The sequence below is a fragment of the Aspergillus welwitschiae genome (assembly GCF_003344945.1).
Source record: "Aspergillus welwitschiae strain CBS 139.54b unplaced genomic scaffold BDQ94scaffold_9, whole genome shotgun sequence".
Lineage (NCBI taxonomy): Eukaryota > Fungi > Ascomycota > Eurotiomycetes > Eurotiales > Aspergillaceae > Aspergillus > Aspergillus welwitschiae.
Window position 1 is genome coordinate 577,995 of NW_020798703.1, and position 23,639 is coordinate 601,633.

The 23,639-nt window shown below is 53.4% G+C and overlaps 10 protein-coding genes across 10 annotated transcripts; 5 read left to right on the forward strand and 5 right to left on the reverse strand.

Annotated features, from left to right (window-relative positions):
- Positions 1 to 104: 104 nt before the first annotated feature.
- On the reverse strand, positions 105 to 5,608 carry BDQ94DRAFT_186344 (E3 ubiquitin-protein ligase SSM4). The gene is made up of 2 exons (XM_026775129.1): positions 2,036 to 5,608; positions 105 to 1,983 (listed from the first exon to the last, which is right to left on the reverse strand). The coding sequence occupies exons 1-2, from the start codon at positions 5,313 to 5,315 to the stop codon at positions 425 to 427; spliced, it is 4,839 nt and encodes a 1,612-aa protein (XP_026628564.1). The 5' UTR covers positions 5,316 to 5,608; the 3' UTR covers positions 105 to 424.
- A 613-nt stretch (positions 5,609 to 6,221) lies between these two features.
- BDQ94DRAFT_129159 (uncharacterized protein) lies at positions 6,222 to 9,259 on the forward strand. Its single transcript, XM_026763920.1, has 3 exons — positions 6,222 to 6,459; positions 6,549 to 7,265; positions 7,321 to 9,259. The coding sequence occupies exons 1-3, from the start codon at positions 6,335 to 6,337 to the stop codon at positions 9,041 to 9,043; spliced, it is 2,565 nt and encodes an 854-aa protein (XP_026628565.1). The 5' UTR covers positions 6,222 to 6,334; the 3' UTR covers positions 9,044 to 9,259.
- Positions 9,260 to 9,460: 201 nt separating this feature from the next.
- On the reverse strand, positions 9,461 to 10,250 carry BDQ94DRAFT_129164 (SND2/TMEM208 family protein). Its single transcript, XM_026763921.1, has 2 exons — positions 10,132 to 10,250; positions 9,461 to 10,062 (listed from the first exon to the last, which is right to left on the reverse strand). The coding sequence occupies exons 1-2, from the start codon at positions 10,138 to 10,140 to the stop codon at positions 9,541 to 9,543; spliced, it is 531 nt and encodes a 176-aa protein (XP_026628566.1). The 5' UTR covers positions 10,141 to 10,250; the 3' UTR covers positions 9,461 to 9,540.
- Positions 10,251 to 11,193: 943 nt separating this feature from the next.
- On the forward strand, positions 11,194 to 13,841 carry BDQ94DRAFT_158315 (anaphase promoting complex subunit bimA; the record flags this gene model as incomplete). The annotated part of the gene is made up of 4 exons (XM_026768931.1): positions 11,194 to 11,530; positions 11,636 to 11,809; positions 11,859 to 13,705; positions 13,770 to 13,841. 4 exons carry the CDS (start codon positions 11,194 to 11,196, stop codon positions 13,839 to 13,841), a joined length of 2,430 nt encoding a protein of 809 aa, XP_026628567.1.
- A 531-nt stretch (positions 13,842 to 14,372) lies between these two features.
- Positions 14,373 to 16,099, forward strand: BDQ94DRAFT_139767 (1-acylglycerol-3-phosphate O-acyltransferase SLC1). Its single transcript, XM_026765498.1, has 3 exons — positions 14,373 to 14,601; positions 14,666 to 15,415; positions 15,474 to 16,099. Exons 2-3 carry the CDS (start codon positions 14,704 to 14,706, stop codon positions 15,641 to 15,643), a joined length of 882 nt encoding a protein of 293 aa, XP_026628568.1. The 5' UTR covers positions 14,373 to 14,601; positions 14,666 to 14,703; the 3' UTR covers positions 15,644 to 16,099.
- On the reverse strand, positions 16,028 to 16,984 carry BDQ94DRAFT_168558 (4'-phosphopantetheinyl transferase family protein; the record flags this gene model as incomplete). Its single annotated transcript, XM_026771094.1, has 1 exon — positions 16,028 to 16,984. The coding sequence occupies one exon, from the start codon at positions 16,982 to 16,984 to the stop codon at positions 16,028 to 16,030; it is 957 nt and encodes a 318-aa protein (XP_026628569.1).
- Positions 16,985 to 17,398: 414 nt separating this feature from the next.
- BDQ94DRAFT_139770 (pyridoxal 5'-phosphate synthase glutaminase subunit PdxT) lies at positions 17,399 to 18,347 on the forward strand. The gene is made up of 2 exons (XM_026765499.1): positions 17,399 to 17,676; positions 17,735 to 18,347. The coding sequence occupies exons 1-2, from the start codon at positions 17,423 to 17,425 to the stop codon at positions 18,306 to 18,308; spliced, it is 828 nt and encodes a 275-aa protein (XP_026628570.1). The 5' UTR covers positions 17,399 to 17,422; the 3' UTR covers positions 18,309 to 18,347.
- Positions 18,348 to 18,458: 111 nt separating this feature from the next.
- Positions 18,459 to 19,204, reverse strand: BDQ94DRAFT_168560 (nuclear cap-binding protein subunit CBC2; the record flags this gene model as incomplete). Its single annotated transcript, XM_026771095.1, has 5 exons — positions 18,459 to 18,591; positions 18,642 to 18,833; positions 18,892 to 18,936; positions 18,984 to 19,078; positions 19,139 to 19,204. 5 exons carry the CDS (start codon positions 19,202 to 19,204, stop codon positions 18,459 to 18,461), a joined length of 531 nt encoding a protein of 176 aa, XP_026628571.1.
- Positions 19,205 to 19,373: 169 nt separating this feature from the next.
- BDQ94DRAFT_129204 (uncharacterized protein) lies at positions 19,374 to 22,524 on the forward strand. Its single transcript, XM_026763922.1, has 4 exons — positions 19,374 to 19,843; positions 19,903 to 22,008; positions 22,060 to 22,235; positions 22,295 to 22,524. Exons 1-4 carry the CDS (start codon positions 19,559 to 19,561, stop codon positions 22,350 to 22,352), a joined length of 2,625 nt encoding a protein of 874 aa, XP_026628572.1. The 5' UTR covers positions 19,374 to 19,558; the 3' UTR covers positions 22,353 to 22,524.
- Positions 22,448 to 22,987, reverse strand: BDQ94DRAFT_168562 (uncharacterized protein; the record flags this gene model as incomplete). Its single annotated transcript, XM_026771096.1, has 1 exon — positions 22,448 to 22,987. The coding sequence occupies one exon, from the start codon at positions 22,985 to 22,987 to the stop codon at positions 22,448 to 22,450; it is 540 nt and encodes a 179-aa protein (XP_026628573.1).
- Between the last annotated feature and the right edge of the window lie 652 nt (positions 22,988 to 23,639).

Sequence of the window (23,639 nt, forward strand, 5' to 3'; positions counted from 1 at the left end):
ATCCCTAATCAGGGAATGGTATCAGATCGCCCCTAGGCAGACAGGTTAATCTTGTAAGTATTTACGTCTACCAGTTGGATATCCCCATCATGCTGGTGGTTGAAGGTTTTGCAGTCGAAACACATCACGAGCCCCACTAGGGTCAGGATTACATCGACTGTCCCTTAAAACTCTATTACATGTTGACTGCCCTTGTTTACTCCTTCCGTGTACGCAACCTACTATGATGCACCACCCCAACAATCGAATTCTAGGCAGCTATCCTGCAGGCACACGAACAGTGATCACGTCTAATCATCATATTTGCTGTTTTAAAAACGTCTATTGAAACTTTGTAACTGATTTACATAGAAACTGAAAGATAGGTAATAGAAAGAAAGGCGTGCAACGTCCGTCGCTCGGCTGCAGGCAACGACAAGTTCGCTTACCCGGTAATGACTCGCCGTGGTACCCCAACATCCCGTGCCCGCTTCTCGCGGAAATTATGCAAGCGCTCTCCGATTAGGTAGACGTCGTCCCGGATATTGACTCGCCAAATCTCCACCTGTCGCCGTGCCAGATACACTAGCCATCCGATCAGACTGATTACCAGCGTGGCCGGATACGCATACCGATAAACCTTGGACTGCACCTCCGGCGTGGATGAGAATACGGTGGCATTCATGCAGAATCCAAGGATCAGTGGTACCACGACCGCAAGCGTGGCCAGCAGCACCACAGGGAGCAGAACTGCCCGCGTAGTCACTTTGGCATTAGGCTTCAGCATTCCGTCTCGAACAATAGCATTCAATGCCGCCGCCGGACGGGAGGCAGCATTCCACAACACGAACTTGACGGCCATTTGTACATAGAGCACACCGAGCGTCCAGTCCTGGATAAAGTGGATAACATGGGCCTGGGCGCCACCAACGTACGTGTGCGCTGGAACTAAGAGATACAGCTCCATGACTAGAGCAACAAGAGACGGCAGGAGCACTGCAAACGTGGCGAGAACATAGGTAATTCGAGCCGCATCGAGAACCATATGCACCACACCGACGCATGCCTCCCGAGGGGACTGTAGGTAAGGGCTCAACCGGTCTTTCGCCGCGGCGAGGAAAGGCCGACAATAGTATAGAATGTAGGCAGCAGTGCCAACGATGGATGTGCCCGTGGAGAAGGCATACACGTCGTTGAGCGGCCGGTGAGGGAAAGTGGACGACATGACCTTTCGGCCAATGATCAAAGGAACAACGGTGATGCCTACACCCGTGGCAGCAGCAAACACCCAGATCAGTAGGATGAAGGCTGCAATGCGAGTCCGAAAGCGTGGTGGAATGTAAACTTTAGTGAACATCTCATTGGCCCGGCCATGGAGACCCTGATCCGTATCTGGTGCCCCGTCAACCCGCTGGTTGGACTCGGTCACCTCAAGGAACACTTGACTGCCTTTGGGGATGCGGACTTGATCCGAAGCAGGTGCCCGTACGAATCGTCCATCACGAGCGAAGTAAACACCGGGCTTCTCACTGTCGTCATTTTGCGGATGTCCATCAACCACCGGATGTTCCGGATCTCCCTTGGCTGCTGACAAGATATCCCACCAAGTCCGACGAGCATGATAACCCTCTTCGTCAACTTGCCTCTCGCCAAAGAAAAAGTTGGTTAGGCGCAGGAAGCGAGCGCACTTGTGGAACCACCAGTCATAAAGATTATGAAGACCGTCCGATGGCTTGATCGACTGAATGGCAAGCGGCATGACGAAATTGTAGAACAACAAGTCCACGGGAAATTCCAAGACAGGGATAGTAGCGGACCAATGCACAGGAAGCACACCGTCGAAGGCGTAGTAGATTCCCCATACGACACCACCCAGGCAGACAATGACCAGGGCGCCATACACAAGGGCACTAAATGCAATCTTCCGCAGCTGCGTAGTGATATTGCGCTCCAGAACATCTCGCACCGGATGAAATGTCGGATCATCTGGATCGCGAATAAAGTCTAGCCATGGATATTAGCAGAAGCTTGGGGCAAGAACCACGGTAAAACTTACAAAGCACACCGCTCCTCATTATCTTCCTGCACATGGATACGAAAAGGGCAAAATGGAACATATAACACGTTCCAATGAACCAGTGCACAAATAGAGACGTAAGGGGAGATGAGGAGGTGAATTCTAAACGCGAGGCAATCGTGGCGTTCTCGAAGAGAGGCAACAGTGCAACATCGAGTAGCGAGCCACAATACAATGGGAACACAATCATTTCGATACCGATGATGAGAATAACCTTCATCACTCCACCTGCTTGGTGAAGGATGTCGGCGACAATACCTTCGACTCTCTGTCCACGTTCGCCACCAGAAAGCATATTGGTCAAACGCAGGTACAGAAGCCCAAGGGCCGACGCAAGAAGGTAGCCCATAAAGATAGCGATGACGCGATCTTTGGTATCCCAAACAGCTAGATCATAACTGATGGTGATGCCCGCCGAAGCCGGACCACTCACACTTGAACCAAACCAGCTTGTGCCCTTCGAGGTATACAGCAACTGATGGGCAAGGTCGTAGAGCTGGTCCCGTGTCTGGACTAGCAGTTGGGCCAAGCCTTCAAAGCCATTCTCGATTGCAAAGGCACCCACGGGTCCATGAGATACAATTCGAAGGGGGAAGTCATGCAAGATGAATTTGCCGACGGTGAAGGCTGAATGAGCCAAGGCTGCGACACGCGCTTGGTGGATCTTTAGAGCTTGATGGGAAAGAACCGAAAACATAGGCACATCGGATTCGTGGAAGACAAAGAAAGCCTGCAAAACATTTCGTAGTCGGTGACTACTGGCGTCGATGAGGGACAATGAGGCACTGGTGACGGACTTGGTCTGCGGAATCCATTCGCCCAGTGGAACAAAAGCACCGAAAGGACTGAGCAACACTTTGCAAATGAGGCTGAGCCAGTACATAACGTAGCCCAAGCTACCGATAAGAGTGTCCAGCGCTACATCTGCGAAAACAGATATGGCAGTCATGGGAACACCGAAGACCAGTTGTACGGGGTTTGCGAGAAGTACAAGGGCAATTTTGCCCCAGAGATAGGGAAGCCAGATGCCAATTGCCACGGTAAACGAGATCAAGAGTGCGCTGAACACTCCATTCTGCAGAAGGCCAAAAATCGGACCTTGCATGCCAATGAGCTCCAGAATGCCCTCCAAGTCATCTCCCTCCTCGACTGCATCAGCGTCATTTGCATCAAGACCAAAATCTGGGGCGATTGCTTGGTTGTTCGGTGCGGCTTCGTTGGCAAGGCGTCTGTTATTCTGAATGGGCACGAACGGCGCCTCCAAAGCAGGGTCCGCGACTACGTGATCATCATCCTCTTGCGGACGATCTTGACCTTGATCAGGAGTTTCAAGATCAGCCCAAAACCAATCGAAGAGTCTGGCAACCAAGTTCTTGGGAGGAACCGGCGCTGCTTGATCATTCTGTGGCATAGCTCCAGCACTTTCCGAGGCCCCTTCGGCATTCGATGTTACCGCGTTGGCCGAAGCTGAGGCGCTCGGAACCTGATCGGATTGAATGCCAGTATCGGCGGAAGGTGTCGAATCGGACGGTACTTCAGAGTCACCTACAGCACGGAGGCTAGAGCCGAAACCACCGTGAGTAGATTCACGGTCTTGCCGATCGTCACTCGCGTCAGTCCCCAGCGCATTGGACGCAGAAGCGATATCCCAGGGATGACGGTTGGCCGCTGATGACGAGGGTTCCAACAGTGGCGATCGTGCTGAACTGGGTTCACTGTGCATCTCCGTCTGATCGGCAAAGGAATCCGAGCTAGCAGCCTCATGGAGAGGTGACTCGCGCCTCCAAGAACCACGCAGGGTGTCGTTCCGTTGAAGCTTGGTCATTGCCGTGACGATCCAGCCCAGCTCATCCTGGCGCCCTTCCTCTCGTACGAGCCTGAGGACCTGCTCGGGATCACCATGGCCACGCGCCCAGAGATCCCTAAACGTTTCCACCCCAGGCCAGACCTGGTTGCCGTGGGAGGTCGAGTGCTCTAGGGACAAAGGGTTCAATTCATCCTCACTGTCGCTATTACGCCGGAACATATGCTGGGATGTACTAGGTCCCTGCATATCCGAGTCACTGGAACTGATTGAGCCACCATCGCGGAATGAGGAATGCACACGATACGAATCAGACTCCGCCAGAGAGGCAAGCTGTCCTTCTTCTGCGCGATTGGAGATATCCTCGACATGTTCATGAGTACTTTCATCGCGGGGTACTTCCTCTGGCTCAGGGGCGCGTAACTCTGGCTGTACCTCTTCAGGGCGCTGTACTGGACGGTTATTCGCAATCAGCTGGACGGCAGCTTCCCGCTCACCCTCTGCGATATTGGCCATGGGCTGTTGTTGAACAACCCACTCGCGGATGAGGAAGATGAGAATAAACGAGATGACAACCAATAACGTTATTAGTTGACCTTCTAATGTATCAATAAGGATGTTATTAATCGTGGGCGATGGTGTTAAGGTGTTTAGAAACTCCACGTCGGAGAGCCACGATGGGCGCCGAGGCTTGTATGATCCGGCTGTCACATTCGTAGGGCTGATGCTCAACGAACCGGTACCCGACATTGCGGGGAAAAACAAGGCGGAAAAAGCTTTCTTGATGACTGTGAGAAGTAGCGGCTCGCCTGATGAGAAACTGAACATGGATGATACCGGTGACTGCACGGCTGGTGCGTCTGATGCTCCTGCTAATGCGCTGGTAGCTGCGCTCACACCCATGGCAGCCGTTCCATTTGCTACAACCTGGGCTAGATGATCGGATGAAGATGGTTGGGGATCGTCCGCGCCCGACCAGCGGCCATCAGCCAGCCAGAATAGAGCTCTCCAAATTGCCCTCATCGACCATGGCAGCCACCCAAGCCAGACGAAGGCGACGAGTACAAACCGCAGCCATGTGACAATAGTACGAAAACTATGGATTAGTAGCTGTCGGAGGAAAAGCGGAGCGGGGAGATTTTGGGGCATATTGGGATCGTATAACTTCGTAAACCGGAAGGGCGTTTTGCAGAGTTCGCAATGCTTCTTCTGAGAGTGGGACAGCCATTCTACCAGACATGCCTGGTGAACGAACTTGATACTTCCGCTACATTTGCATGGATAGAATAGTTGTTCCTCCTCGGTACCCTCACCACGGCATATGCGACAAGTGTCTGGCTCTTCAAACTCCCTCTCCTTCCCCTTATAGTTCGTCTGATAGGCCGGGTCATTCATCAGGTCGGGGAAGGAGGTGGAATGGGTATAATCCCGGGATGAGCCCTCGGGGAACTCCATTTTGCGCAATCAACGTCGACTCGACGAGCTTATCGTCTTCAGCAGCGGCAATCAGATATCATGTTCGGAAAGGCTTGTAGCACCGCGAACAGGTACGTGTGAACCGAGAAAGAGAGATGGTGGAACGGAGACACTGCGCCAGGGGATTCTCTCGCAATTTGATACAATCCTCTTCTAACGAGACGTTCAAATAGTGCTGCTAGAAGAAAATACACGTCAGTGTCCAACCATAGGCGGGTTTCCGTAAGAGGCGTATGTGGCAAGACGCAAAGCAGTCGGTGGAAAGGCAAAAGACCAGCCAAAGCTGTGGTTCAGTTGAACTGATTGATCCCCCCCAACATATGCTGAATCAGCACAAGGCCCTCTATGCCTCGGTCATGTGATATTACGGTATAGTACCGCTAGGGGCGGTGAGGGGCCGCCCAATTGCCTGCATCGTTGCAGATCTGCACGTCAGGTTCTGTAAGACGGTAATGTCAAGTGCCCCCGAAGAACCGATGACCTCACAGTTCCTTACAATAAAGGCTATTTACTATGGCAATTGTTGTTGTTCCTTGAATCCAGCGAGGTGTTGTTGACAACTGGAGATCTACTCTGGTGATCGACAGAACACCCACTCTATCTCTCGTCATTCATGCAACCTCGCTTACCCTCCGTTCTAGATATATACCGTAACACTGCCTGTTCCTTGCCCGTCAGGATACAGACTGGTATCACCCCTCTAAAACTCGACGGCGCCAAGACGGAGACGGGAATTGATCGTCGCGTGCGCTTCGAGGATCCCAGCTTGTGATTCCGGAAAAACGTTGCTAAGACCCTTTCATCTTCCCCCCTCCCAAAGTCGACTGGGCCCTTTAGTTTGTCCGAATTTCCGGAAGGCTCAGGAGATAGTCTAGGCTTCATCATCTTTGGCTCATTCATATACTATCTTCGTCGAATTGGACACGCGACGCGAGTTTCAGTTTTCTGCCCGCCGGACTCGAAGCGAGCGGCACCCCCGTTGACAACGGGAACAACTTATGATGACCGTTCCGGATAATAGCAATGTCCCGGATGGGGCCGATCGGATAATAAAATCCAGGAGCAGCGCTTCAAAGTCAAGCAAACGAGGAACTATCCGGTGGACAGTTGGGCTGGTGGTGCGGTAAGTCTCACTCAGAAATCTAGACCGGGATCTTCGGTCCACCGCGTTATGGCGTTGAACCGTTGCTAATCTGACGATCAACTTGACAGGCTTTGTATCTGGTATGCTCTTCTCACGCCATTCCTGCGCTGCCCTTCTCAGCTCTCCGACCTTACGGATTCTTCGCCGCGAGTATGCAAGCCATACCTTGTTGCTCGCTCCTATGTCGAGCCCCATGTGATGCCGTATTATGACGCTTATGGCGCGCCATATGTCGAGACAGTGCGCCCGTACGTGCAGGTTCTCAATGAGAAAGTGTACGCGCCTACTTCGCGTGTCGTCAAGCACGGGTATGAGAGATACGGTGCGCCCGCTTTGGATAGAGCCCAGCTTTATGGCCAGCAGCAGTGGGAGACTATTGTCGTCCCACATTTGCAGTCCGCTAAGGACAGAGCCAATGGCCTGTATCAGTCTCAAGTATATCCCCATGTGCAAAGCGTTGAGGCGGCTTTGTCGCCATCCTTCCACAAAGCCAACGGCGCGATCAAGTCGGCATACGGAGACTACCTTCTCCCCTTCGGCGCAAAATATAGGCCTTTCATTGGCAAGACCTATACAACCGGGCAGGATATGCTCACAACAACCGTACTTCCTTATGCGCAAAACTCATGGTCAGCGGCTATCTATTTCATTCACAGCACATTATGGCCCAGAGTCACCGGAGTCTACTCTGAGAACGTCGAACCGCAGCTAGTTAAGATCGGAGAAAGATTAGCAAGTTACCGTGAAGAGAAGAGGCTGCGACAGGTTGCAGAGGAAGTGGAGAGGTAGGTTTTCGTTGCTGTAATAGATATGGTTCATGTGTTGATTTGTCATTTACAGTGCATCTCAACAAGCATCTTTTCTCACTGCACCAAAAGCTACCGAGGTGGACGACTTGACGACGTCGTCCACAACCGAGCAAGCCACCGCAACGCCTACGCTGTCGCCTACAGAACAAGCTGCGAACGCGCGCAATAGTATTGAGACTGACCTGCACACCTGGCAACAAAAGTTTGCTGTTGCTGCAGAGAAGGGCCTCGAGGACCTTGAAGAGCGCTTGCAAGAGATAGTCAACGGGTTCATTGGGAGTGGCGTACGCGCACATGGAGAAAGCTTGGCGACCGCATTGGAGGCTGTTGTTGACAACGAGCTTATAGCTCTCAAGCGTCATATTAACAGCCTCGCCGAGTCTTTGCCAAAAGAAGACGTGCCCCAAGAGGAGCAGGCAGCGACAAACGAGCTTTTCGGAAACATCAAAGAAGCCGCAGTGTCTATCCGGGACCGTGCTCACGCCCTTCGAGAATGGCGCAATTCCTTCGACCAAGAGCTTACAAGGCGCGTTTCTTTTGCAATCAACTCTACACTCGATGTCCTGGATAGCGTCCGCGATCTTGGACTTCAAGAGGTCGGCATGCGTTGGGCCTGGATGGAAGGTGTCACCTACAAGGATTGGGCTAGGTACCATGCATTGAAGGCACAGTTCGAGGAATGGAAAGATGAGTTTTTGGAATTTGGCCTTCAGCATGCGAAGCTTGAGGAAGCGCGAGCAGTAGCGGACGAGATCCTGTCGCATGGAATGGAGATTGCTGAGGCTGCCGCCAAGGAGCTAACCCGGCTGAGAGACGTCGGCAAGTGGAAGATCGCCGCCAGGGAAGCGAGTGATGACTTTGACACCAGATCCGAGCCTCCGCCTGCATTGCCTAAGCCCAGCCGTACCCCCGAGCCTATTGCAGATGAAAATGCACCGGCAAATGAGGCAGCCGATGCTGAGCGTCCGGATGGGACTGTCTTTGCGTATGATGCCGCCTCCCGGGTTGCAAATGACGGACCCGACGGCGAGGAAGAGAGTATGGCAACTGATGAGGAACACGCTTCTCCCCAGGGCAACGGTGGATTGCCTTCAAACTACGAATCGACTGGCTTTTCGGGCGATGAACAGGACCAGGCAGCCGAGACTCAGGATGCCGACGAGTTAAAAGCAGCATGGGGAGTAGCCGCAGCTGATGTGAGAATCCCGTCGGAAGAAGAAACACCACAGGCTTCTGGTCGTCCATTGTCGTCCGAGCAACAACAAGCTGTCGCGGATCTCGTCTCGGGTCTACTCGTGGACAAAGACTCTGCCTACGCTGAAGAAATCATGAACAAACTGCACTCAATTTACGGGACCCCACAGCCAACACCAGAGCCCTCTGTGTTATCTGACGACGCCTCTGATGACACCTCTGAGGACGTTAGTGATGTCGATGCAGATGCTTCGAATATCCCCATAGCCGAAGAAGAACCTCTCCAGGAAACTGATAACGCCTCGGATGCACCATCTGAAGAGGTCTTCGAGTATAGTGCTATCGCCGATGACGAGGATAGCAGCGACGAGGCACAAGACTCCCACGAGTCACTCCCCGACGAGATCGAGGTCGAGGAGGATCCATCCATGGATAACGCCGAATCGCACTCGGCAACTTCTGCTTCCACTACCAGCAATGTTGTATCTGACGAGGCCGAGGAAACCATCATCCCCGAAACAACCCCAGCCAGCGAAGACAGCACTGCAGAGGAGTTGTAACCTGAGACAAGACAGACAGACAGCGTTGGCTGTTGCTTGGCAATTCTTTATGATTTGATATCCCAAAACATTCTTGTTATTCGCTTGATTTACCATCTCAGGTCGGCCCATGATATTCCCCACATAGTTTCCCCACGATTTGTACGTCATGATATAGCATTTTCCATTCCGCTTCAATCCGACCTCTTATACCACCAGAATTTCTTTTTTCTAACTTTTGCTGTGTACTATGTGCTGTGTTTTTGTTTCCCAATTCTTGTAACGGCCATTCGTGCTTCATCAAATTTGTGCCCCTCTGGCACCAAAGTTTTACTTTTTGGAAGCGCTCATCTCGCATCCGATCTATCTTCACAAACACTAAAATACAATCTGCTCAACCATAGAACAACGGTGACACCAAACCACGCAATGCGTAGCCATCCGTATTATATATGCATAAACCGTCCCCAAACGGCCACTCAATGAACCAACCAACAGCCCACTCCCCCAAGACCATATCAGCGATACTGCACCCCCCTGGCACCCCTCTTCTCCATCTTCTTCTGCCTCTTACTCTCCGCCGCACCTCCTTGCTCCTGCCCAGCACCCGCACCAGCACCACCCATCCCCGCCAACCCACTCTTCATGCCCATAAAGGTACTGTACGCCAACCACACCGAATACACCGGCACGACGATCCACAACCACCAAGCACGATCGCCAAACAAGCAGGCAGCACCAATGCACCCCCACGTCCAGTACAGCACGTCCCACATGTATTCCGTCAGTCCTGCGGCGCCGAGATCCTCTCCGGGAGAGCGGAGGGATCCATCAGCGGGGTTGTAGACCGGGCGGCCGAGCCGTTCGAGGTAGAATTCGATGATGAGGGTCGGGAAGGCGAGTGTGAAGTAGGGGGTTAGAGAGCGAGGGCGGTTGAAGAGCCAGTGGAGAGCGAGGAAGAGGAAGTGTAGGGCGAAGCTGATGAGGTGGGTGCGGGTGAGGAGGGACGCGTTGCGCGCGGCGAGGGTTTTGGCGGCTTTCTGTGGGGGTGGAGATTAGTTGGTTGAATGTGAGGGTTTTAGATTAAGGAGGGGGTGGGGTGGACGGACTTGAGCCATGTTGTTTGGTGGTGGTGGTGGTGGTGGTGGTGATTTTTGAAGTTGAGATTAATTCGGTATGATCGGATGACGATGATAATGATTGATGCAGGTCGCGTGCGGATGCAAGTCAGGGTGCAGTGGGGAGGGGTGGTGGAAATGACAGGGAGCGATGACTCCGCTCAGTGAATGAATTGATTAGCGATAAGCAAGTTGCATGATCGGGGAGGGATGATGTAGTCTAGTAGTCTAGATAATAGATAGATCGATAGATTGAAGGTGGAATGAACAGTTGTAGTAGATGATGGCGAATAGGGAATGGCGTTGCCCACCACAACCACAGCCAAGCCGCTCTCCGCCTCTCACCAGCCACGCTCCGCCAGATTCGCTGCTCCAAAACATCGCCAAAAAGGCGTCGTGAACAACGACTTCTGTCGGACTTTGCCGCTTCGCCCCTCGGCCTGCTTTGGGCTTCTGCCGCGTATATCTGGTCTGCCGCTTTCGCTGTCTGCTCGTCGCGACATGCGATTTGGCTCCCTTTGACATTTTTCTGGGCCTGCACGGCGTCACGAGTTGTCCGGACGTCATCCACCTTCCCTCTTCTCTGCCACAGCTTCGCAATCACCCCCTCTCGACTAGTTTGACCTGTGGCGGAGATATAGACAAAACCCATTGCGAACCATCGGGCGCAAACTAGCCAGACGATATACTTCGCCGGTTATTGTTTTGACAGGTGTTGATGATCTAACAGTCTAGTTTTTTTTCTCTGTTCCCTATCTATACAGTTGAAAGAAACACCACGTCGTCGTTGCCTTAAATCCGGTTCACGCGGCGCTCCCCTCACACTTCTTAGTGTTCTTCAATCCACTTGGAATATTTCTCTACTCCACACATGCTGGTTCGGTGTTAACAGATTAACTACCTCACCTGTCGCTCATCTGTTCCTTGATTCCGCAAGCTCCCTTCGCGCCGTTCCCAATACGAACATCAATACCGCCTCCTCTCCTGCAGCGCCTCTCTAATATCGCCCCCCCTCCTCTCTCCCTTCTCCTTGAATGAATCCCACACCTCAACATGTCACCCTCCACCGCCCATATATCGAGCCAACTTAGGCAATTAATATACTACCATCTTGATAACAACCTCGTCCGTAATGCGCTTTTCCTTGCCGGTCGGTTGCACGCCTACGAACCCCGAGCAGCGGAATCTTCATATCTACTCTCCTTATGCCATCTCCAGAGTGGTCAAGTGAAAGCAGCATACGACTACAGCAAGAACTTTGGATGGCGAGGCACTCACCTGGGCTGCGCATATGTGTTCGCGCAGGCGTGCTTGGACCTGGGAAAATATCCTGAAGGCATCACGGCGTTGGAACGCAGCAAAGGGCTATGGTCCACAAAGAACCATTGGGGTACGCTTTGTTAGGCATTTCTCTATACTATCTCGCTTATCGCAAATGGACGCGACCAATTTTCTTGGCTGATCACAACTGACATGTTCTTTTCGCGGTTTCCAGGAAAACACAGCGAGACGCGCAGGCAACATTTACCCGATGCGGCAGCGGTGCTGTGTCTACAGGGCAAGCTCTTCTATGCGCATAATGAACTGAATGCGGCTGTTGAATGCTATGTCGACGCGCTCAAGTTGAACCCGTTCATGTGGGACGCTTTCTTGGGCTTGTGTGAGACCGGTGAGTATCGCAAGCGGATAGGGAGAATGCTGTCGCTAATCGTTCAAAGGGGTCAATATCCGCGTCCCCAACATCTTCAAGATGACACCTGAACTCAACGCTTTGTTAGCGTCCTCCTCACAAGATGACTTAGATGTGTCTTCGGATAAGGCAGCACATTCTGCAGGTCCCTTGCAGTCACAACCGAAACTGAACTCAAGCACTGATCCCTTTACATCTTTGACGTCTCGGACTGAGGCAGTCGGCACCCACGGGAGCTCCGCTCTCTGGGAAAAGCTCAATGGCAGCACGGTCAGCGTGGCATCCACCGGCACATCAGCAGTTCCGGCATTTCGAGAAGGGACCGAAACGCCTGGAGGCCAAAGCAGTGAGTCGGACGACCGCACCATGCACCGGACAGACGCGCCATTGGAGCCGCCCTTGGCGCCTGCACGGAAGAACCGAACGATACAGACGATTAGTGCCGATCACGGCATGGACTCCCCACCAAAGATGAAGCCCACGGGTATCCGACCCCGAACCAGAACCAAGCCTGAGCCCGATGAGCCGGCCACAACCTATACGGAACGAGAACTCTCACACGGAGTCCGTGTGGGTGACCGCAAGCGAACTGTCTCTGGATCAGTTGCCCATTCTGCACAGCAACCCACCGAACCTGGCGCGCCGCAACGACGGAGCGTCCGCCTTTTCAACCAGATAAAGCCTACTACGAGCAAGCTTTCTAGTTCCGCGCTGGGGACGAAGGATGGCCGAGAAATGAAGAAGGTCAGGGCTACCGGTGCGAAGGGTCGAACTACAACCGCTCCCAGTGTGGGTCGAGTCGTCAGCGGCAATCGAAAACACATCGGTGACACGCATGATGGTGAGACCAAGGACCACCGCCCAGGCACATCGGCATCAAATGGGACCCACCACACTTCTTCGAGAGGACCTTCGCTTGATCGGTCTAAAGCTGTGGAGGCATTGACATGGCTGCTAGAGCTATTTTCGAAGCTGGCGTCCGGATACTTTGCGTTGTGTCGCTATCGTTGCGCTGAAGCTACCCAGATCTTCGCGGCTTTGTCGCAGGGCCAGAGAGAGACCCCATGGGTACTGTCGCAAATCGGACGAGCATACTACGAACAGGCGATGTATTCCGAAGCCGAGAAATACTTTGTCCGGGTGAAAAGCATGGCTCCGTCTCGGCTGGAGGATATGGAAATCTACTCAACCGTGCTCTGGCATTTAAAAAATGATGTCGAGCTGGCCTATTTGGCGCACGAGCTCATGGAAACAGACCGTCTCTCGCCTCAGGCCTGGTGCGCTGTTGGCAACTCATTTTCGCACCAGCGGGACCATGACCAGGCTTTGAAATGCTTTAAGCGAGCCACGCAACTTGATCCTCATTTCGCATACGGTTTCACTCTGCAAGGACATGAATATGTGGCCAATGAAGAGTACGACAAGGCTCTCGATGCGTACCGACACGGAATTAGCGCTGACAGTCGCCATTATAACGCCTGGTATGGGTTGGGTACGGTATACGACAAGATGGGCAAGCTCGAGTTTGCCGAACAGCATTTCCGCAATGCGGCCAACATCAATCCGACGAATGCGGTGCTCATCTGCTGCATCGGACTGGTATTGGAGAAGATGAACAACCCCCGCGGGGCCCTCGCTCAGTACGGGCGGGCCTGTCAACTGGCACCTCACTCGGTTCTCGCTCGCTTCCGCAAGGCTCGCGTACTGATGAAGCTTTCGGAGCTGAAGTTGGCGCTGACCGAGCTGAAGGTGCTTAAGGATATGGCACCAGATGAGGCCAACGTGCATTATCTGCTGGGTAAACTCTACAAGATGTTGCATGAGAAGGCCAATGCTATCAAGCATTTCACGACCGCATTGAATTTGGATCCCAAGGTAAGTTTAGGAGCCCTCATCCCACCCTCCGCCAAACTCGAATGCACCCAGCTAATTCCTTCAGGCGGCACAATACATCAAGGATGCCATGGAATCCCTGGACGATGATGAAGAGGATGACGAAGATATGGCATGATTTTCTTTCTCCCTTGTTCTTACTATTCTTCCTGCTTCCTCTGTGTACTTCTTCAACGGGTTCCTGTCCTAGTGGACCCATCTGTACCCTGGAAACCTATTGGCGAGGAGCGGCGTTTGTCTTTTCTCTTTCTCTCTCTTTCTGGGTTGAATTTGCACCAGCATCAGCATTACGAGGGCGTTCGCCGGTGGGTTGGTTAGAACTGGCATTGCGTGCATCTAGGCCTCGTGAGGGTCGAGGCATCTGGATTGGATTCTGTATGTTAGCGTGGGAGGCTGGGACGGACGAGGCCGGACGACGGAGCTGAACATATCTTCTTGGAAGACTGTTGTCCGAGCAGGCTGCATAATCGAGCTATTATTAGCAACATTGATACCCACTTGTCTTCTCGACTGTAAAACAATGATACTAGTTCATGAAACGAGTGTTGACAATTATTGTCTGGCGTTGGGCGGACGAACGGGCGGTGAGGCGGCAGAAATCGGCGGAAATCTATCGCCAGATCCGTTGAGCGAAAGACAAGAGTTTGGGATTCACTGGATGCCGCGAAGATCTCCCTCCCTCTTCCCCTAAATCAAGGTTTCTCTCAATCTTCCTCTCACTCTCCTCCTCTTCCTCCCCGACGTCTCTCTTCCTAATTCACCTCCGCTTCCTCCTCCCCCTCCTTCCCGCCACCCCTACCGCCGGGTCATGCACCGTCTTTGCGGCCCTCTCGCCTGACCTCGTCATCCCCAAACCCGCATTCCCCAGAGAACCCCAGGTTAGATTTGCCCCGAGCCCACCCTTTGGCTATAAAGTCCCCCTCTAACCCGTTCCTGATGCAGATCAGCCGGCACTCTCTCCCCACTTCAGAACCACCACCATGTCCCTCTTCTCCTACGTCGCCTCGGGCATCAGCTCCTTCGTCGTCTTCACACTCTCCCTCTTCGCCCTCGGCCAGAAAGTCCCCCGCGCCGCCTTCGTCGCCCGGTGTCTCGCCGCCTATGGCTCCCTTCTCCTCTGCGCCACCTACGGCGTCCTAGCCTCAATTGTGCTCCGTATCGCTGGCTACGGCCGCATCTCCCAATGGGCCACCGCGCGCAGTTTCAAGTGGGTCATGCGCTACACCACCGGCGTGCGCTTCAACATCGTCGAAGGCGCTGAACACCTGAACACCCGGCCCGCCGTCTTCATTGGAAACCACCAGTCCGAACTGGACGTGCTCATGCTCGGCTACATCTTCCCTCCGTACTGCAGCGTGACGGCCAAGAAGTCCCTCAAACATATTCCCTTCCTCGGCTGGTTCATGGCCCTCTCTCGCACCGTCTTCATTGACCGTGCCAACCGCGAAACGGCCGTCAAGGCCTTCGATAGTGCTGCCGATGAAATGCGCAACCATCGCCAGAGTGTCTTCATCTTCGCCGAGGGCACGCGCAGCTACTCTGATACTCCGGAGCTGTTGCCGTTCAAGAAGGGCGCGTTCCATCTGGCGCTGAAGGCGGGTGTGCCCATTGTTCCGGTCGTTACGGAGAACTACTCGCATGTGCTCTCTCCGCGGAATATGAGGTTCGAGCCGGGCACGATCAAGATCAAGGGTAAGCTTCCCCCAATCATGAAAGTGGATCTATAGAATGGCATGCTAACTGGATATAGTCCTCCCCCCAATCAGCACTGAAGGTCTCACGACCGCCGACATCGACGCTCTGACCAAATCCACGCGCGAGTCCATGCTCAAGACCCTGCTCGAATTGGCCGAGAAGAACGACCAGGAGGTGGAGTCGACGGTTGCCGCTAATGGCAAGTCCACTGCTGTGGAGCTGTAGGGAGAGCAAACAGATCAACTTTCTCAGGCTGACTATTGTTATTCCCATCTTCTACGATTGCACGACACGAGTAATGCTTGAATTGGCGAGACAGAGCGTGGATACCCTGGCTGGTTAGGGTATGCTAGAGACAACAACTGTTGATGGGGCGAGAACTGACTGGAGGGACATAATCCAGTAGAGAGAAAGCGGCGGGGGGTCAAAGTAAAAGACATTGTCTTGGAGTTTGTCTGGCCATTGCATGACGAGGCCATGGGCTTCTTTCCTAGAGTGTATATAGAGCATATTCTTAATGCTTTTAGACCGTCACATACACCTACACCTGCACCAACCTAGTCTCATCCCTCGTATATACCATCCCATATAGCTAAATAAATAGATATCTCACTCCAAACAAGCACACCTCCCCTCCGCACAATCCCTAACATCCCCCTCAACATCCAACCTCCTCAATCCCTCCCACACATCTTTCCCTTCTCCCTCTATCCTCCCAACACCTCCCCCTCTGGCCGCCGTAGCAACCAAATACCCCCCTTCAAACGCCTGCACCTCAACCCTAACATCCCCGACCTCCCTCCCGTTCATCTCCACCCTGACCCTCCTATACACCTCCCCATCCTTATCCGGGACCCTCACATCCAAAAACTCCAATTCCCTCAACCACTCCGCCAACAACGCCTCCCCCGTCATCTTAATATACGCCTCCTTAAGCGCCCAGTACGCAAAAAACACCCGATAACTATACACCACCCCCTCCGTCGACGACACCGGATAATGATACACAGGATGCGTGAGCGATTTAATCAAAGATAGTTCCCTCGCCGAGAATATCTCCGTGAAGATGGAGACGTATTCCAGGAAGGCTGACCGGGTGGGAGGGGACGGGTTGCGCGGGGAGCGGAGGTGTTCCGTTGTGCTGGTTATGTCAATTCCTACTTGGATTTCTTCTTTCTTGGCATTGGGTGGGATGGTAGTGCCGGCTAAGGCGACCATTGAGTCCTGGTGGCTGACGTTGAATTCGACCGTTGGGATTGAGGAGCTGGAGGCGGAGAGGACTGCTGCGGATGGGATGAAGCAGGGTCGATGATGCGGGGCTGGGGTCCGGCTGATGGTGATTTGGGACCAGGGGATGCGGCAGGTGCGGTGGATGAAGAGGTATTTAAGTAGGTTAGAGGCTAGGGACATGTGTCTGTCCTTCAAGTGATAGTATTTCTGGATGGCTTGTTGTTCGGTGGGTTGGAGGGTGTCGAGGAGGGGGAGGGCGTTGGAGGTGGCGGTTAGGGGGCGAGTGTCGATGTACCACCGGACTAGGGTGGGTTTGGGGTCGGATGAGGTAGACATTGTGGGTGGGTTGGGTTGGGTATGAGGCTGTTGTGGTGGTGGTGTGTTCAATTGACTGAGATGTAGTGGTGTAGCTGATGTGAGGAGATCGGGCGTCTATGCGGAGATGAGATGAGGTGAAGTGAGGGGTTGGGTTAGTTCTCCACGAGGGTCATTGATACATTCTGAGATTAAACTGTGCCAATGACGAATCTCGGAGTCTTATGTTAAAGACCGCAACCAGCGTATTATCACAGCAAAGCAAAAAAGACATTGAACTCATGATGTTAATGATGGCCCCCAAATGTCCGAGGCTGAACGCGGGGCAGCACGTGGTGATAAGCGGTCCGACATTGATCCGCTGACATAAGGCGGCGTTGCTCCCATCAAATAAAGTATAGAGAGTTTGGAGTCATAGTTCTGTTGCTGCCGCCACTCACTCAGATCCTATACTTCGCCATGGGCTGCATCACCGTCGGCGTGCTCGCCTTGCAAGGCGCCTTCTACGAACATATCCAATTGCTGAAGAGTGCGGCCGCCGATTTGCCCGCCAAAGACCGCAGTTCCGCCTCGCAATGGGACTTCATCGAAGTGCGCACCCCGCAGGAACTCGAGCGATGCGATGCGCTGGTGCTGCCCGGAGGTGAAAGCACAACCATGGCCCTTGTTGCCGCCAGGTCCAACCTCTTGGAGCCTTTGCGAGACTTTGTCAAGTATGTCTGATCGGTGTTCTGCACAGTTGCTCTATGTGTATGCTAATTGCCATCTCAGGGTCCACCGGAGGCCTACTTGGGGTACCTGCGCCGGTCTGATCCTCCTCGCCGAGTCGGCCAACCGCACAAAGAAGGGTGGCCAGGATCTGATCGGTGGGCTGGACGTGCGCGTCAACCGCAATCATTTTGGCCGTCAGACGGAGAGTTTCCAGGCCCCTCTCGACTTGCCCTTCCTGGGCGCTAATCAACCCGCCTTCCCCGCCGTCTTTATCCGCGCACCCGTCGTGGAGAAAATCCTCCCTCACCAAGAAGGTGAACAAGTAGGCGAGGCTCAGCGCGAAGAGACAGTCATTGCACCGGCGCGCCAGGCGGAAGACGAGGTCGCTCGTCAGGCCATGGCAGATAGTGTGGAGGTCCTAGCAGCTCTACCCGGACGGGCTGCGAGATTGGCCTGCGAGGGGACGCCCATTAACGCCGATGACGAGACGGGAGACATCATTGCTGTCCGCCAAGGGAACGTCTTTGGAACAAGCTTCCACCCGGAGCTGACTGACGACGCCCGCATCCACGCGTGGTGGCTGCGCCAGGTCGAGGAATCAGTGAAGAAAAGACATGCAGCGCATCACGCATGACGAGCAACATCATGGCCGATGGAGCATAGCATTGGGGTATCTGATGTAAATTTTTCTTTCTTGAATGCCTTTCTAGCAATGATAGAAATAGATTGTACATATGAAAACGCCGTTTTTGCGCCAACCTGAATATGTCTGTCTTCCCCTGTTTTACTTACCCTTACCATACTCCTCTTCCTCCCGTCGTCGCTGGTCATCCGCATAGGCACGTCCATAGCCACCGCGACCAGGATCGTATTCCTCCCGGTACTCATCGCGGACCTGACCACCCGATTTACCACGTCTACCAACGTCAGCAGCCTGCGCGTTCGAGAATCCCGATCATATACATACCCGTATTGCCGACCCTCCTCGAAGCCAGGATCCAGATCCGTTCGGATGATTCTCTCGTCCAGCTTTGTGCCACCAATGTATTTCAGACAGTCCAGCGCATCCTGGTGGGTGTAATACTCGACGAAGCAAAATCCGCAAGGGGTCTTGTTGTACCGATCAAGACCCATAACTAGCCGCTTAATCTCGCCGCACCTGTACTCCATCAGCTCAGTACTCGTCAATAGCGCATTCGGTGGTGGTTTCCGCTCACTTGGCAAATAGCTCATGGATCTGCTCTTCGGTGGTGTAGAAAGAACTGTGTTGTTAGCAAGGACTTGACAACGGAGATACTCTGTAACATACAGATTGCCAACGTAGAGAGTGGTGGCATCCTTGAGGTTGTCGGTGGGATCTTCGGGTTTCTCGCCCTCATCATGGCTGAACTTGCGACGCTTGTTCTGGAGAGGATTAATGAATTAGTATTGTCATGGTCCGCTAGTCGTAGAGATGAAGCTCACCTTGCCCAGATAGTAGGCACTCGGCCGGTCCAGGCGTTCGACGGTGTTGTGAACGAGGGTGCTCATAGTGCTCGGCGTTAGACAAGCAAGGGTTGAATAAAGAAAAAAAGGTTTAAACGCCGGGAAGCAATGTGAGCGGAGTTCGCCAAACAATGAGAGGAAGTGAGTCTGCAAAGAAGATCCGATCAGGTCGGGAAGCTGAAGCAACCAACGGGAGTCTTGCTTCTTGGCGCGCCGCCCTTCTTCAATCCAGCTTCAGCTTCCGCCCAAAATTTCCCCGACGGGAGCTGTTTATTGCCTTTTCTCACTCCGTCGTGCTTTCCGGCATCTTCCCTTCCCTTCGCATTTGGCCTCAGGTGCAGGATGAGATTGTAAGGTTTCTCAATCTCAACTTGTTTGCCATAAGAAACACCCTCGATCATGCCGAAAGTCATCAGCTTCACTCCGCCGTGGCTCTCGCGCCCGGCGCCCGGCGCCTCCATCTTTGCCAGCTCCGGCTCCAAATCACCAGAATATACGCCCGGGACGAAGGAAGTCGTCTATTCGGGACCTACGCGCATTCAGGCGAAGCGGGGAAATGAGCTGTTCACCGTTGTGGATAACCAGATTCGCTGGTCCAGCCTGACCAGACTGAAGGATGAATGGCAGCACAACTCCAGGTCGAATGACAAGCAGCCGTCTGAGGACCGCAGCGTGCAGTACAGGGTAGGACAAGGATTACAGTGCTTTATTGTTCGGTCTGAAGCTAAACTGATGCTGCTTAGACTCTGAATGTTCCTGTATTCGAGAAAATCCGTCAATTGATCCCCTCGCCAAATGGCGCATTCCTAGCCATTGTTGCCGATCGCACCGTCTTCATCGCCGTGCTACCGGATCCTTCTCATCTGTCTGGAACAGACAGCTCCCCCATCCGCGTGAAATCGTACCAGCTTGGCCCGACCACCCACGTCATTCCCGAGTCGCCTGTGGTGTCGGCGCTATGGCATCCATTGGGTGTCCACACCAACCTCGGGGGCTGTTTCGTGACTATTACGGCAGATGCTGCAGTTCGAGTGTGGGAGTTGGATCGGAATAACCACTGGTCATTTGACCGTCCGACTTTGGCTGTCGATTTGAGGAAGCTGGTGGACGGAACCTCATCGGACCAGGACTTTGCGCCGTCGGGATTCGGCAAGAACAAGGGATTCTCAGCTGATTTTATCGATATGGAGGTTGCATCTGCTTGCTTCGGTGGCAGCGGAAATGAACGGGAGGACGCATGGGCGCCCATGACCCTATGGGTAGCAATGAGACCGGGCGACCTCTACGCTCTGTGTCCGTTGTTGCCCTCCAAGTGGCGCGCGCCGTCAACAACCATCCCTTCGTTGACTGCGGCTATTGTTCCGAAGCTGGCTTCTTTGGAGGAGGACCCGGCCGAGTATGAGGATGAACTGACTGCATGCCGGCAGCAGTACGACTGGCTGGCCGAAATTGATAACCAGGACCCTCTACATACGGAGTTTGATGCGGATACGGGTTCTGGGTCGGACGTCTTGACGCGCCCAGCCAATCCCAGCGCGATCCCTAGGTTACAGGGGCCGTTCCGGTTTGATACGGGAGATGAAATTGATGACCTGGACCTCTGCGATATCCTGGTTATCGGCGCCAAGGTCGATCTCGATGCGCTCATGATGGGCGAGGAGGTGCGCGCCTTGGAAGAGAGCGGAGATGACCGCCTGTCCGCCACAGTCATCTGCCTTTCGACTGGAAGTGGTAGGATTCATGTCTGTCTCGAGCTTGATGGCGTTGAAGGACAGTGGCTCCCCAAGGCGAAGAAGAACGTCTTCAGCACGCCTGTCTCCGAACCATCCGATCTCCTGCTCGTGGAGTCTTTGGACACGATGAGAGAGGAGCGTGACTCGTCCAACAACTGGCCTACTTTCACGAAGGATGCCTACTCGCGGTACAGCTTCTTCGTGACGAACACCAACAACGTCACCTACATCTCTCTCACTTCCTGGGTTCAGAGACTCGAGGCCGAGCTGCAGTCAGAGGACACCGCGGGCAGCTCTTTCCGCCTGCAGGTCCTTTGCGAAGGCACGGCGTCCTTGAGAGAGCGCATTCTCGAGGTTGATGGCAATGCCGCAAGCGCAAAAGACCTGACGGGCCACCTGCCAGCCGCATTGGTGTACTACGATTACGACTTGGGCTACTTACTACTAACCTCCCACTCTTCCACTCCTCACGCTGCCATCTTGGACGCACCAGAGGTCCTTCCCTCCATCGCCGATCTGCACATCTTCGACTCGGAGGACCAAGTCCCGGGGTCGCCCATCCTGCCCCCTCGTCGGCCTCCCTACCAAGTCCCCGCCATCTTCTACGCGGAGCACTCCCTGGAATTCTTCATCGACAAACACGTCCCGCACCGTCAACGCCAGGCCTTGAAGGAGCAAGTTCGGCTGTCCCCTGCCACGCTGGACCTGGTTGCAGCTGCGCACCGGATCCTGTCTGCCCACACCAACGCCCTCGAGCGCGCTGCCTCAGATCTTTTCCGTCGCTGTGAGCGTCTGCAGGGCGAGATGCGTGACCAGCTGAAGCAGCTCGCCGACGTGGCTGACCGAGTCAAGGGCGTGTCCAGCGAAATCGGTGAGGATGGCAAACGGATGGAGGGGTCACGCAACGGAGAAGCACTGGACAAGCGACTGCAGGCAGCGAAGGATAAGCAGGCACAGCTGGTGCAGCGCTACGAAGCATTGCGCAACAAGGTCCTGAAATCCGGTGGCCGGCCACTCAGCGATAAGGAGAAGTCGTGGGTTACTGAAGTTGAGACCTTGTCGGAGTCAGTGGATCAAACAGAGGGCGAGGGCGACCTTACACAACGACTCGCTGCTGTAAGTGTCATCCCAAAAAGTATAGCAATCATGATATTAATAATGGTGCAGGTTAAGGAGATTGCCGGCGATCTCCTCAGCGAGGCCAAGACACTCGCAGTCAAGTCGCCCATCCCCGCTGAACCGGGCAGTCCAGCGTCTCCGGGTGGTGCTCAACCTCGTGTTTCGGTTTCGGCGCGACTGCAAAAGCAAAAGATTACGGATGCTATGCTGATGGTGGAACGAGAGTACGTCTTCCTTTGATTTGTCATACGTGAAGGGTTTATACTAATGAGACACACTGTAGATCGGCTATCATCGACAACATCACATCTCGTCTTGAACGGCTCAACACAGCGTTATAATTGATAAATTAGTAGCTGCATAGGATGACTTGACTTGGTTTGACTAGAAATACCACGAATGAAATCATGCTCAATCTCTATCCACATCACACACATCATGTCGATGAGAACGTAGAAATAGAGATCCTCTCATCCTCCACCCTCGCCCTCGCCATAGCCATATCCATCTCCATAGCCTCCTCATCAGCCGTATTCCTCCTCCTAGGCCCCCGTACCCTCCCTCTTCCAAACCGTCTCTTCTCCCTCCTCACCAACCCAGTGCCATGACAAACGCGCGACGAGGCAATCGAATCACAAACTCTACTCAGGTCACACCGGAGCACCACCAGTTCTTCTTCCTCTGATTCTTCCTCCTCCTCTATATATTCTTCCTCCTCATCCCCATCCCCTTCTACTCCTTCTCCATCTTCATACCAAACACCTTCACTCCCAACACTAGCAGTCTCATCACCCAAACAACCATCATCATCATCATCAATATCCTCGAACCCCCCCTCCACATCCACACCCACATCCACCCCACCATGATACCCGAACCCGACATCTTCAACGCCATTGTCCTCGTCATGCTGATCATCCTCTACATCCAAACAATCAAACTCAATACCCGAGTCAAGTCCCTCAAGGCATGCCATCAGTGTGTATAGCCTGCTTATTCGTCGTGCGGAATATCTCCCACTACTGCTGCATACTTCGCAGAGAAGATTACCTTGTCGACGGGTCCCCTCTACTATTATCATCTCGCGGCGGAGGCAGCGGTTCCAGGGTACCAGGCGGCAGGGTGTGAATGTTGTGGTGGTGAGGCAGCCGCAGAGGGGGTGTTTGGTTGTTAGGGTTAAGCACATTTTCGATGTTTGAGTTGAGGGTATGTTTGAGGTGGATTGGGGAGGTCTGTGTACGGTACTGGTGAAGGCTGTTAGTACTGTATGAATTGGCATGGATTGTGTGCAGTGGGTAGGTTGGGGGTGGGATTGATGATGTGGTGGTGGAGAAATATATTTCTAGTTGCGGGTAGCAAATTGGTGGAAGTATTGTTTGATGGAAAGAGGTAGCGATAGATGGATGGTAGTCGTTTAGACGGTGGTAGACAATAGAAACCAGGTGCAAGAATTATATAGATGCTCTTATGAAGGTATCTTGGATGGATGATACTTACCTCTTGTTCAGGCAGTAGGGTTCACTGCTCACGTGAAGGATGAAGAGTAGTAGTGAATTAATGCACGTGGATGAACTTGAGTGATCAGAGAAGATGACGATAAGTGTTTTTAAGTATTCAAAGAAAATTAG

What these genes read in the sequence shown, in the direction of transcription:
- BDQ94DRAFT_186344 (XM_026775129.1), bottom strand. Translation starts at nt 5,315, where the DNA reads ATGGAGTTCCCCGAGGGCTCATCCCGGGATTATACCCATTCCACCTCC. An exon ending in AATGAGGAGCGGTGTGCTTT is followed by an intron (nt 1,984 to 2,035) that starts GTAAGTTTTACC and finishes ATCCATGGCTAG; the next exon opens with ACTTTATTCGCGATCCAGAT.
- BDQ94DRAFT_129159 (XM_026763920.1), top strand. Translation starts at nt 6,335, where the DNA reads ATGATGACCGTTCCGGATAATAGCAATGTCCCGGATGGGGCCGATCGG. An exon ending in ACAGTTGGGCTGGTGGTGCG is followed by an intron (nt 6,460 to 6,548) that starts GTAAGTCTCACT and finishes TCAACTTGACAG; the next exon opens with GCTTTGTATCTGGTATGCTC. An exon ending in GTTGCAGAGGAAGTGGAGAG is followed by an intron (nt 7,266 to 7,320) that starts GTAGGTTTTCGT and finishes TGTCATTTACAG; the next exon opens with TGCATCTCAACAAGCATCTT.
- BDQ94DRAFT_139767 (XM_026765498.1), top strand. Translation starts at nt 14,704, where the DNA reads ATGTCCCTCTTCTCCTACGTCGCCTCGGGCATCAGCTCCTTCGTCGTC. An exon ending in GGGCACGATCAAGATCAAGG is followed by an intron (nt 15,416 to 15,473) that starts GTAAGCTTCCCC and finishes AACTGGATATAG; the next exon opens with TCCTCCCCCCAATCAGCACT.
- BDQ94DRAFT_139770 (XM_026765499.1), top strand. Translation starts at nt 17,423, where the DNA reads ATGGGCTGCATCACCGTCGGCGTGCTCGCCTTGCAAGGCGCCTTCTAC. An exon ending in CCTTTGCGAGACTTTGTCAA is followed by an intron (nt 17,677 to 17,734) that starts GTATGTCTGATC and finishes TTGCCATCTCAG; the next exon opens with GGTCCACCGGAGGCCTACTT.
- BDQ94DRAFT_129204 (XM_026763922.1), top strand. Translation starts at nt 19,559, where the DNA reads ATGCCGAAAGTCATCAGCTTCACTCCGCCGTGGCTCTCGCGCCCGGCG. An exon ending in ACCGCAGCGTGCAGTACAGG is followed by an intron (nt 19,844 to 19,902) that starts GTAGGACAAGGA and finishes GATGCTGCTTAG; the next exon opens with ACTCTGAATGTTCCTGTATT. An exon ending in ATGCTGATGGTGGAACGAGA is followed by an intron (nt 22,236 to 22,294) that starts GTACGTCTTCCT and finishes GACACACTGTAG; the next exon opens with ATCGGCTATCATCGACAACA.